The sequence below is a fragment of the Triticum dicoccoides genome, chromosome 5A, assembly GCF_002162155.2.
Source record: "Triticum dicoccoides isolate Atlit2015 ecotype Zavitan chromosome 5A, WEW_v2.0, whole genome shotgun sequence".
Classification (NCBI taxonomy): domain Eukaryota; kingdom Viridiplantae; phylum Streptophyta; class Magnoliopsida; order Poales; family Poaceae; genus Triticum; species Triticum dicoccoides.
Window position 1 is genome coordinate 356,042,059 of NC_041388.1, and position 13,478 is coordinate 356,055,536.

Consider the following 13,478-nt stretch of genomic DNA (forward strand, 5'->3'; position numbering starts at 1 on the left):
ACAATCTTGCTACTGTCAACACCAAATTTCTCCCCCTCTATGCAACGGTGTAACATCTCTTCTCCCTGTTCTAGTCTCTACTTAAACATGGTTCTCAACTCCATATATCATTTCCCAATGATCTATGGTTATCCTATGATGTTTGAGTAGATTCGTTTTGTCCTATGGGTTAATCGTGATCTTGCTTGGTATGATTCTATATTTTATTTATGGTGCTATCCTACAGTGCCCTCTGTCTCGCGCAAATGTGAGGGTCCCCCGCTGTAGGGTGTTGCAATATGTTCATGGTTTACTTATTGTCACTGTTGCGGGGGATGACAGCAGCCTAGACACGGATAGGTGGGCTGTGGTGTATGGGAGTAAAGAGGACTTGATACTTAATGCTATGGTTGGGTTTCGCGACCTTAATGGTCTTTAGTAGTTGCGGATGCTTGATAGAGTTCCAATCATAAGTGCATATGATCCAAGTAGAGAAAGTATGTTAGCTCATGCCTCTCCCTCATATAAAATTACAAGAATGATTACCGGTACTTGTTGTCGATTGCCTAGGGACAAATGACCTTCTTATTGACAAAAGCTTTCCACTTTTATTACCTTGAAATTTATCCATAGTTTTATTCTTGCAAAGTACTCATAGTTTTATCCTTGCAAAATAGTTTCATACTTGTTTCCGGTAATGCAAACGTCAAGCGTGCGTAGAGTTGTATCGGTGGTCGATAGAACTTTAGGGAATATTTGTTCTACCTTTAGATCCTCATTGGGTTCGACACTCTTATTTATCGAAAAAGGCTACAAATGATCCCCTATACTAGTGGGTTATCAGGGAGTCCTACTAGGACTCCCAGTCCTAGTTGGATTCGCACCCCCCCCCCTTCTTTTCCTTCTCATGGAGGGGGAAAGGGGGAAAGGAGAGGGAGTAGGAGAAGGAAAGGGGGGTCGCGCCCCCTTCCCTAGTCCAATTCGGCCTCATCCCTTGTGGGGGGCCCACCAGCCCCTTGTGGGCTGGTTAGCCTCCTTTCCTATGGCCCATATGTCCCATATCTTTCACCGGGGGGTTCCGATAACCCCTTCGGTACTCCGGTATGTACACGATACACTCCTGAACCCTTCTGGTGTCCGAATACTACCTTCCAATATATCAATCTTTACTTCTCGACCATTTTGAGACTCCTCGTCATGTCCGTGATCTCATCCGGGACTCCGAACAAACTTCGGTCACCAAAATACATAACTCATAATACAAATCGTCATCGAACGTTAAGCGTGCGGACACTACAAGTTCGAGAACTATGTAGACATGACCGAGACACATCTTCGGTCAATAACCAATAGCGGAACCTGGATGATCATATTGGTTCCTACATATTCTACGAAGATCTTTATCGATCAAACCGCAATAACAACATACGTTATTCCCTTTGTCATCAGTGTGTTACTTGCCCGAGATCCGATCGTCGGTATCATAATACCTAGTTCAATCTCGTTACCGGCAAGTCTCTTTACTCATTCCATAATGCATCATCCCGTAACTAACTCATTAGTCACATTGCTTGCGAGGCTTATAGTGATGTGCATTACCGAGAGGGCCTAGAGATACCTCTCTGATACTCGGAGTGACAAATCCTAATCTTGATCTATGCCAACCCAAAAAACACCTTCGGAGAAACCTGTAGAGCATCTTGTGACGTTTGATAGCACACAAGGTGTTCCTGTGGTATTTGGGAGTTGCATAATCTCATAGTCAAAGGAATATGTCTAAGTCATGAAGAAAGCAATAGCAATAAAACTTAATGATCATTATGCTAAGCTAACAGGTGGGTCTTGTCCATCACATCATTCTCCTAGTGATGTGATCCCGTTCATCAAATGACAACACATGTCTATGGTTAGTAAACTTAACCATGTTTGATCAATGAGCTAGTCTAGTAGAGGCTTACTAGGGACACAGTGTTTTGTCTATGTATCCACACATGTATCAAGTTTCCGGTTAATACAATTCTAGCATGAACAATAAACATTTATCATGATACAAGGAAATATAAAATAACAACTTTATTATTGCCTCTAGGGCATATTTCCTTCACATGACTGGTCATGTGTCTCTGAGTCCATCTCTGAGGAGCTATCTGGACCCAGCAAGAGATCTGCTACGACAGCTAGCACTGTCTGCTATGAAGACCTTGTTTTCACTCTAGATTTTTCCATCACCTCAAATAGCTGATTCACAGGAAGAGTAGTTGAATGTACAAACATTATCGACAAATGGGAATGTAATGAAAAAAATGAATGGCAAGATATAATTCAAATATATGATGTCTGGCTAAATAGGGTGGCATTGCATATTTCACATATATTATGGCTGGCTAAAAAAAGATGAGATTGCATAATTCACATATATGATATAGAAACTAAACAGGTGGCATTATAGAACATGTCTAAACTAAGCAGATGGCATATATGATGTCGAAAGTAAGCACTGCAAGGAAACATATGCATGATATGACCAACATCATCATGCCAAGTTAGAGCAAGCACCTCGGGGGGTAAATAGGAGTGGTCAGCTCCATCTGAATCCGCCTCCGAACAGATATCTTCCTCTGGATTTCAATCTAGAGGAGGGGAAGGGTTTGCCACTGCGCCCATGATGGAGCGATGTCTGCATGACATTGCACTGCCACGCAAAACTCTTCTCTTTTTCTCTACATGTTCAGCATGACCGTGTACAATATCTCACATGCATACTAGAAAATAGTGAGATTATGTAAGGAGAGCATGCAGAAATCTAGAGTGATGGTAACAACCAATGGATAGATCCAAAAATAATGATAGCATGCTGATGATAACTTTAATTTAATAAAAAGATAGATGATGATTGCTTTACTGTTTGTTTCCCTCCCAAGATGAATAAGATAGACATACCCTAGGTGAACCAGATAATAGACAAAGATAGTATTCATTGGTGACTCGATATGTGCCCCATAAGCATTCTAAAACTCAAGTTTGAACATTAATTTGGACCTGACTTGGAGTCTAAGAGGTGAACATGACGATAAAGTAGCAGGTAATATTAAGCAATGCATAACATAAGCAGAAACAAAAGAGTGCGACCTCTCTTGCAGACCCGTGTACTCCTCAGGTTCATCTGCTGAGTCGAGGATGGTGCTGCAGTTGTGGTGGGTGCCAGCGGTGATACGTCTCTAACGTATCTATAATTTTTGATTATTCCATGCTATTATATTATCTATATTTGATCTCTTATATGCATTAATATGCTACTTTATATCATTTTTGGGGACTAACCTATTAACCTAGTGTCCAGTGCCAGTTGCTGTTTTTTCCTTGTTTTTGTCTTTTACAGAAAATCAATACTAAACGGAATGAAACTTTTTTAGGATTTTTCTTGGACTAGAAGACAACCACGAAGCTTCGGGATGAGGCCAGAGGAGCCACGAGAGGGCCACAAGTCCTAGAGGCGCGCCCTAGGGGGCGCCCCAGGCTTGTGGGCCCCTCAGTGACTCCACTAACCCTAATTCCAGCTCTATAAATATCCTAATATTCCCCGTACACCAGAGGGCACACCAAAAATACTTTTCCACCGCTGCAAGCTTTTTTTCTCATGAGATCCCATCTTGGGGCCTTTTTTGGCACTCTGTCGGAGGGGGATTCTATCACGGAGGGCCTCTACACCAACCTTGCTTCCCTTCCAATGATGTGTGAGTAGTTTATCACAAACCTACGGGTCCATAACTAGTAGCTAGATGGCTTCTTATCTCTCTTTGATCTTCGATACAATGTTCTCCTCGATGTTCTTGGAGATCTATTCGATGTAATCTTCTTTTGAAGTGTGTTTGTTGAGATCCGATGAATTGTGGGCTTATGGTCAGATTATCTATGAATATTATTTGAGTCTTTTGTGAACTCTTTTATGCATGATTAAGATAACTTTGTATTTCTCTTTGATCTATTGATTTGGTTTGGCCAAGTATATTGATCTATCTTGCAATGGGACAAGTGCTTTGTGATGGGTTCAATCTTGTGGTGTCGTCACCCAGTGGCAGTAGGGGTAGCGAGGCACGTATTTGTATTGTTGCCACTAAGGATAAAAAGATGGTTTTTTTTAGCATATTGCTTGGATCTATCCCTCTACATCATGTCATCTTGCTTAAGGCGTTACTCCGTTCTTGTTAACTTAATACACTAGATATATGCTGGATAGCGGTCGATGTGTGGAGTAATACTAACAGATGCAGGCAGGAGTCAGTCTACTTGTCACAGACGTGCTGCCTATATTGATGATCATTGCCTTAGATATCGTCATAACTATATGCTTTTCTATCAATTGCTCAACAGTAATTCGTTTACCCACCGTATGCTTTTTTTTAAGAGAGAAACCTCTAGTGAAACCTATGCCCCCCGGGTCTATTTTTATCATATTATTTTCAGATCTATAAAACCAAAAGCCCAAAAATACCTTGCTGCAATTTATTTATATTTACTTTATTTTGCACTTTTATTTATTTTTATACCTATCTCTATCAGATCTCATTCTTTCAAATAATCGTGAAGGGATTGACAACCCCTTTATCGTGTTGGGTGCAAGTATTTGTTTGTTTGTGTATGTGCTATCATTGGGGACTTGTGTGTTCCTCCTACTTGATTGATACCTTGGTTCTTAACTTAAGGAAATACTTATCTCTACTGTGTTGCATCACTCTTTCCTCTTCAAGGGAAAAACTAACTCAAGCTCAAGAAGTAGCAGGCGGCAGGAAAGGAGATCCGGGGCAGTGAAATTGCTACAAAGCCATGTGCCCTTGTAGGACATCAACATACAATTGCAACTCTAGGGGTAAACCTCCAGTTGCAACTCTATTGGTGGACATGCAACTAGCCAACATCCCCCCTTCAGTTCCACTCGTGTTGTACCCCTTGCAGTTGCAAGCGGGTTGCGACACGTGCAATTGCAAATCTAGTGATGAACATCCAACTGGCCTACATCCCTCCCATTCCAGTTGTAGTCGTGTTGTACCCCTTACGGTTGCAGACGGGTTTCGACACGTGCGGCCGCAATTCTAGTTGTGGATATGCAACTGGCCTACACCCCCTCTAGTTGCAGCCACGTTGTCCCCTTGTAGTTGCGGTGGGTTGTGGCACGTGCAGTCGCAACTATAGTTCTGGACATGCAACTGGCCTACATCCCCCTCTACTTGCGGTTGTGTTGTATCCCTTATAGTTGGAGGCATTTTGCGACACGTGCAGTTACACCTCTAGTGGTGGACATGCAACTGGCCTACATCCCTCCTCCTCCAGTTGCGGTCACGTTGTACCCCTTGCTGTTGCAGGTGGGTTGTGACACATGCAGTTGTAACTATAGTGGTGGACATGTAACTGGCATACACCCCCTCCAGTTTCAGTTGCGTTGTAACCTTGCAACCTTGCAGTTGCAGGTGGGTTGTGGCGCATGCAGTTGTGACTATAGTGGTGGACATGTGAGTAGCCAACACCCCCTCAGTTACGGATGTGTTTGTATCCCTTGTGATTGCAGGCGATTTATGAGACCTACTGTTACAACTCTAGTGGTTGACATGCAACTGGCATACTGTTGGGGATCGTAGTAATTTCAAAAAAATTCCTACGCACACACAAGATCATGGTGATGCATAGCAACGAGAGGGGAAGAGTGTTTTCCACGTACCCTCGTAGACCGTAAGTAGAAGCGTTATGACAACGCGGTTGATGTAGTCATACGTCTTCACGATCGACCGATCCTAGCACCAAAGGTACGGTACCTCCGCGATCTGCACACGTTCGGCTCAGTGACGTCCCATGAACTCTCGATCCAGCTGAGTGTCGAGGAAGAGTTTTGTCAGCACGACGACGTGATGACGGTGATGATGATACTACCGGAACAGGGATTCGCCTAAGCACCACTACGATATGACCGAGGTGGATTATGGTGGAGGGGGCACCGCACATGGCTAAAAGATCAATGATCAACTTGTGTGTCTATGGGGTGCCCCCTCCCCCGTATATAAAGGAGTGGAGGAGGGGGAGGGCCGACCCTCCTATGGCGCGCCCCATGGGGAGTCCTACTCCCACTGGGAGTAGGATTCCCCCTTCCCTAGTTGGACTAGGAGTGGAAGGAAGGGGGGAGAGGGGAAAGGAAACGGGGGGCCCACCCAATTCGGATTGGGCTTGAGGGGGGCGTGCCCCCTCCTAGGCCCCCCTCTCTTCTCTCCCACTATGGCCTAATAAGGCCCATATACCTCCTGGGGGTTCCGGTAACCTCCCGGTGCTCCGGTATATGCCCGAACTCACCCGGAACCATTTCGACGTCCAAATATAGTCATCCAATATATCGATCTTTATGTATCGACCATTTCGAGACTCCTCGTCATGTCCGTGATCATATTCGGGACTCCGAACTACCTTCGGTACATCAAAACACATAAACTCATAATACCGATCGTCACCGAACGTTAAGCGTGCGGACCCTACGGGTTCGAGAACTATGTAGACATGACCGAGACATGTGTCCGGTCAATAACCAATAGCGGAACCTGGATGTTCATATTGGCTCCCACATATTCTATGAAGATCTTTATCGGTCAAACCGCATAACAATATACGTTGTTCCCTTTGTCATCGGTATGTTACTTGCCCGAGATTTGATCGTTGGTATCTCAATACCTAGTTCAATCTCGTGATCAGCAAGTCTCTTTACTTGTTCCGTAATGCTACATCCCGTAACTAACTCATTAGCTACATTGCTTGCAAGGCTTATAGTGATGTACATTACCGAGAGGGCCCAGAGATACCTCTCCGACAATCGGAGTGACAAAACCTAATCCCGATCTATGCCAACTCAAAAAACACCATCGGAGACACTTGTAGAGCACCTTTATAATCACCCAGTTACGTTGTGACGTTTGGTAGCACACAAAGTGTTCCTCTGCTATCCGGGAGTTGCATGATCTCATAGTCATAGGAATATGTATAAGTTATGGAGAAAGCAATAACAACAAACTAAACGATCATCGTGCTAAGCTAACGGATGGGTCAAGTCAATCACATCATTCTCTAATGATGTGATCCCGTTAATCAAATGACAACTCATGTCGATGGTTAGGAAACATAACCATCATTGATTCAACGAGCTAGTCAAGTAGAGGCAAACTAGTGACACTCTGTTTGTCTATGTATTCACACATGTACTAAGTTTCCGGTTAATATAATTCTAGCATGAATAATAAACATTTATCATGATATAAGGAAATATAAATAACAACTTTATTATTGCCTCTAGGGCATATTTCCTTCACCTACATGCCTCCTCCTTTAGTTGCAGTCACGTTGTACCCCTTGCAGTTGTAGGCGGGTTGCAACACATGCAATTACAAACATAGTGGTGGACATGCAACTGGCTAACCCCCTTCCTTTAGTTTCAGGCAGAACAACACGTGCAGTTGCAACTGTAGTGGTGGACATGCAACTGGACAACATCCCTGCCCCTCTAGTTGCAATCACGTTGTATTTCTTGCAGTTACAAACACGTTGGGACACATGCAATTGCAGGTTGTGTTATGGAATTCACTCAATTCAAGTTACACACAACAAAGGTAATGCAAATAGATGAAAAAATAAAATAAAATAAAATAAGAAGGAAAAAAGAATAAATTTACCAAAATAAATATAAATGTCAAAAAATATAACTAAAATATTTGAGAGAAAATACACAAAAACATGAATGGAAAAAAAGAAGGAAAATCAAAGATATACAAAAGAATAAAATGAATTTGAAATAAGAAAACAAAAACAAAAATTGCAGCCAAACAAAAAAACAGACAATAGAAAAGGCCCCAATCCCCCGCCAATCATCGCGCAAACCACGACGCTACAAAAAAAGGACAAAAAAAGAGCAGCTCAATCCCCCAATCATTATATGCGGGCCATTTACACAAAAAGTTGACGGTGCACATCTTAAAGCAGAAAGCAAATCAAATGGTCAGGGAAACCCGATTAACTTAACCACCACGTGGAACAACCCATCCCATTTTCTGGTCCTTCTATTGCGATTTCCTATGATTCTCGATCTACCGCCACAGGCTACAGCCGCTAGGCCTTGCCGCCACGAGTTGTGACGGCAAGTGACACACGTCGCTTGCCGGGTGCCGCCACAGTAGTTTTGTCAATTCCACTCAAGTGACGGCAGAGATGGTTTTTTCTGTCATCACACTCATGCACGTGGTCCAAAATGTCAAATATTCGTTAAGGAACTTAAAAGACTGAGGCACCTAATTTCAGTAAAGTTTAGAGCTCTTTAAATTTGCTTTCTGAGGCACCTAATTAACTTCAGAATACAAGTATCTAATCTTCACCATCCTGATCGGTCTCCTCCTTATTGTTCATTCACTTCTATCCTTTGTTCTTTCCTTTCACTAAATAAATCTCTCTCATATTAACACTTCAAAAAAAGATCTTATATGGAAGTAAGTCCGTATACGAGAAAGAAAAAAGAATGCCCCACCCAAGCTAATGCCACCTTTATCTACAATTCGCCGAGAGCCCCAGCGCCGTCCCTGGGCGGCACCCCTCCTCCTCCTCCGCCGCCGACAGGTTGTGCAGCCTGGCGAAGACGGCGACCATGGGCGCCGTGTTGTATGTGCACGCCTCGGTCTGCACGTAGTTGGCGCGGTCGTCCCTGAACTCGTCGCGGCAGTTGGGCCCGCCGACGATGGCGCCGGTGAGCACGTTGGGGTTGGGCCGCTTGCTGGCGTACCAGTGGTCGAACCCCTGCATGCAGCCGATGAAGCGGTTGTTGGCCTTGTGCGACACGATGGAGGCGGCGCGGTGGTGCACCTGCGCGGGGAAGCGCGGGCCGTAGCCCACCATGTAGCTCAGCCGCAGCGGGTTGCGGCCCAGGATGTAGTCGGCCTGCGAGCGCGCCAGGGCCAGGAGCTCGGACGGCGGGACCGCCGGCGCGTCGGGGCAGCGGAGGCGGGCGCCGGCGCCGGCCAGGTAGCGCGAGTAGACGGTGAGGAGGAAGGCGGCGCTGGAGGCGTACTGGAGGTTGTTCCACTGGCGCACGTACAGCATGCCGCCGGGGCTCCGGTCCACGTTGCTGCCGTTGTTCAGGCGCAGGCACGCGCACAGGTAGTGCTCCGCCTTGGCCTTGTACTGCTCCAGCACCACCCGGTGCCGCTCGCCCTGCGGATCGCCGTCCAGCAGCAGCTGATGAAAAAAAGAAAAGTCCCCAAATCAATGTCGCACAATCCACGAGTTACCAACACAGCAAAAATCACCTAGCAATGCATTACTGTAAAAAAAGAAGAAGGGCAGTATCTGTGACAATGGTTGCTGAAATGATTAAATCGACAAAATTATTCCGTACTAGTAGTATTGATGAGTTATGCAAATGGCTTGAACGAAATGCAGATTCCCGGAGAAACTGGGAACCAGCTCGATCGATGGATGCAAGCTGTAACTATCGAATCTGTCTTTAATTCGGCGCAGTGCTGCTGCTGGCGGTGGCTGCGAGCGAGCGAGGCCACATGGTGTACTCGCCCGGCCGGCGTCGCTTTCCCTCTGACTGCAGGCAAGTATATCTTCCACTCTCACTGACCAGCTAATGGACTCAGAGGAGCGATGCTGGCGCATGCAGACGGGAGCATCGGCCACGTCGTCCTCCGATGTTAACCCTTTCAGTTGAACCGAACGAGCGAGTGAGTGAAAGCCGGCTTCTCGTTTTGCCTCAGCAGGTGATGCCCGGTGGGGAGCTTCGAATCGAAGAAAAACAAAGGACGGAACATCTTGATTCCATTTGCCGTTTCAGAAATTCTGTGCCTGATGAATATTCCATCGCCTCCAGAAAAAGGTAAACGCTGCACAAACTTGCAAACGACAGCAATACTAGCTATGCACAGAGCGCATTTACCTCATGAAATAATGCATCTATGCCTGGCTCAAGACGAGTAAATATATATACTCCAGCTTAGCACAGCAAAAGCTGCCAGCGCCATGAGGTGAACACTTCATGGTGAAAGTTGAGGAAGGATGGGAGTTGACACGGTGTACCATGATGGACAAAACCTATGTATACCAGCTCAACTACCGCTATGATTGCGACATTGGTCCTGTTTGGATACTATAACTAAGTTAGAGGTTAGAGTTATATTTTAACCCTAAACTAACTATAACCAAAGAGATATTTGGATGGTAGGGTTAGATTGACAATAAATATTCTTTCTTTATCATTTGACTACTTTGGACCCTATTTGGATGGGAGAGGTAACTTTTTTTACTATTTTTTAGTGGGCCCAGAAGAACTAACCCAAATAAGCTCCTCTAGTGTGGGCTAGTTTTTTGGGATGGGTTAGATCCAACTAACCCACCATGTTTGGATACTTTTGAGTTATTTGAGCCCCAACTAACTAAAACTAACTCTAACCTAGGAATCCAAAGGCCATTAATTTGCTTGGACCATCGTATAAGGCTGCCTGTAATGGGAGTATCATAGGTAGTATCATGCATGCCAACTAAGCAATTTTGATGAAGTGACATAAAATTAAATGAAGAAAGATAGGCTTGAGTATCATATCATGATACCGTATCATATTAAATGATGTGCTACTTTGTGTCATGCATGGCAATAAATGTAGTCCTCTATGATACCAACATATGATACTATGCATTAGGGATTGTAGTATCATAGACTAGTATCATATGCATGATACTAATATATGATACTCCCCATTACAATCAGCCTAATTGTACTGCCGTGCCAGGAGCCCCTATGGTTAGCTATAGCTAGCTAGCTAATTGCTTGGAAATGAAGCATGCTCTTTTCTTGACGCCATGTGCGTGCGAAGGTTTCAGCTGGGAGTATATGCAGCAGTGAGTACGAGGACATTTATTTGTATAACCGGCGCTCGATCGGAAAGAAGAAGAAGGAGCACGCTATCAATATATTTTTAGCATCTTGTCAGTCATGTCATGTCCAAGAAAACATGTCCACATCGCACAACTAGTTGGCAGACGCCTTCAAAGCAGCTAGCCTATTCATTGCTTACTGCTTTTTAAAAATAAAAAGGAAAGTCGATCCACGTTATACTCACCTAGATTACTGATTTGGCTCCCTTGACTCCTTAAATTTTGGTTCTCATGTAGTAAGTGACATCACCATAGAATTTTGTTGTGTTGTTCTTTCCTTCTGTTTTTTCTTCTTTCACATATAATTTTCCATGCTCCACCTTTCTTATGGTATTTTTAACTCACCTAGATGAGAATTATTTAGTTCTCATCCATCGGCATATAATCTTTTAATTTTTTGTATTTTTCTTTTCTTTTTTCCTGCTCTTACTTTTTCATTCTCCACTTGTTATTGTATTTTTTAAACAAATTATGTAAAGATAATTGCACACGATCGGTGGACCATGCAACTACATTTGGGCGTGATCGGTGGACATGCAGCCGCACATAGTCATCAGGCGTGCAGTTGCGCATGAGCGATGACATGCGATGCAGTTGTGCGCAGATGTGCAACATGCAATTGTAATTACCCGTGGCGTGGAAAAAGACATAAACAAAACCTAAAAGAACATTAAATGAAAAAACAAAAAGAAACAACAAATAAAAATCACACAAATCTTCACATAAAAATAGATGATGCAGGAGGTAGATGAGACTTAATTAATTCTTATGTATTAGCGAAACCGTTTACTAGCAACACGAACACATGTTTATTCAGGCAATATCTTTTTCGTTTTCTGGTTCCCCCTAAAAGTTTTCCTCCTTCCAAAGAAAGGCGACTCCCAGGCGACAAGGGCTTCCTACCTCCCATCGATGTCGCCGCCGGTCCACCTCATCTCATGTGGCCTTAGGGCCATGGAAATGTGTTGTACCATGGCCTTGCCAGCGGGAGGGCTCTTCGTCCATTTTAGGTGTTTTTCTTAGGTCGGTTAGGGTTTGTGTCCGAGTCAGGAAGGCAAGGCAGGCGGCGGCTCCCGATAGATGGAAAAGGTCCTCTCAGCTCAGCCCCCGTCCCAACGGTGCGTTTAGCGTCATCGAAGGGACTTTGGAGGTGTGTCTGTCGTGGATCTCGTGGGATTTGATTAGTGTTGATCTTTGGTGGATCTCCATGGATCCAGTCTTCCTTCGTCTGTGATCGTGTGTCTACATATTGGATCCTTCATGTTGCTCTCGTCCGCTGGTCGTGTGGGCCTTAGCATGATGACTTCTCGACTGTCTACTACAACAAGATTTGTATGGCTCCAGTGAGGGAGGCGACGGCGGCGGCCCACCTTTGGATTTCCAGTGAATATAGTCGTCCTTAGGTGGTCTATAGACCTGGATGTAATTTTTATTACTTAAGGTGTTTTTGGTGCTGCCATGACAGTTGATGTATAGATCGAATTTCTTTTCGCAAAAATAATAATATTGTTTTCTCAAGTAACCCACATAGGTGACCATAAACTCACAACGGTTTCATCCGACGTGCTTGAGGGGCTGGCGTGCCTCACCTTGTCTTTGCGGAGTCGGTGCTACTTAGGAGGGGCCTTCGTGGAGATGATGACACAAAATGGATGGTCGGTTCCAATGCTTGCTCGGTCGACGGAGTCGAAACTGACTAGTCGCTGACCGGGTGGTCGATTGTTTGGCGTAGGCCAGCATGGGTCTCAACACCTATTTGTGGCGAGGGCTACGTTGATGGCCGAGTCGTAGTGGCTAGCTCGCAGAGGAGTAATGGTGGCATTGGATGCCATGCTCGACGAGGCTGTTCCACTTGACAGCGTGTGCATATTTGTGTTGGTAGCTAGGTGCCTAGGTTGGCCGAGGTGCCCTGACTTTGCGGACGTGTTGTCACGGTATTTATTTATTTTTGCTATTTTTCAAACAAAAAACGTTGATGCAAAACTTCCCATAAAAAGGAGATTTTTGTGGTGCAAGCTCGTCCAGCAGAAGAAAAAAAAAAGGCGCAGTAAGAAAGCTACTGCGCGACAACGCCGCTTCCGGACCGACGGACACCCTCACGACAGGCCAGATCACCCATCCCACTCACCCCTCTGTAGACCAGGACGTCCATGTGGAATTCTAGGAGCATGGTGGGGCCCCAGGAGGCCACCAAGTGTAAAGTGCACGGCCAGGGACAGAAGAGAGTGAGGTGATTTCTTGCTCCGCATGCAAGTGATGCGACGACACCGTCGGCCAGTCCTCCAGATGATTTGCACGGAAAATAAAGTGAGGCCTCCTTTGGTTTGTAGGAATGTCATAGGATTTCTATAGAATAGGATTTGCATAAGAAAATTTTCTTTGAGGCCCTTTGGTTTATAGGAATGGATTTCTATTCCTATATAGGATAGGAATCAATCCTTCACATTTTGAAGGAAAAAACATTAGCTAAGACTCAATGGAAAAATTCCTATCCAATGCATCAAATGACATCTCTCTTATGATTTTTCTATTCCTACAACATTTCTATCCTA

At 44.7% G+C, this 13,478-nt stretch overlaps 1 protein-coding gene across 1 annotated transcript in view; it reads right to left on the bottom strand.

Annotated features, from left to right (window-relative positions):
* Positions 1-8,295: 8,295 nt before the first annotated feature.
* Positions 8,296-13,478, bottom strand: part of LOC119301488 (endoglucanase 22-like) — an 8,695-nt gene continuing 3,512 nt past the window's right edge. Inside the window, exon 4 of the mRNA XM_037578458.1 lies at positions 8,296-9,228. Coding sequence (XP_037434355.1) covers positions 8,542-9,228 — 687 coding nt within the window. The 3' untranslated portion in view covers positions 8,296-8,541. The remainder of the gene's footprint in view (positions 9,229-13,478) is intronic.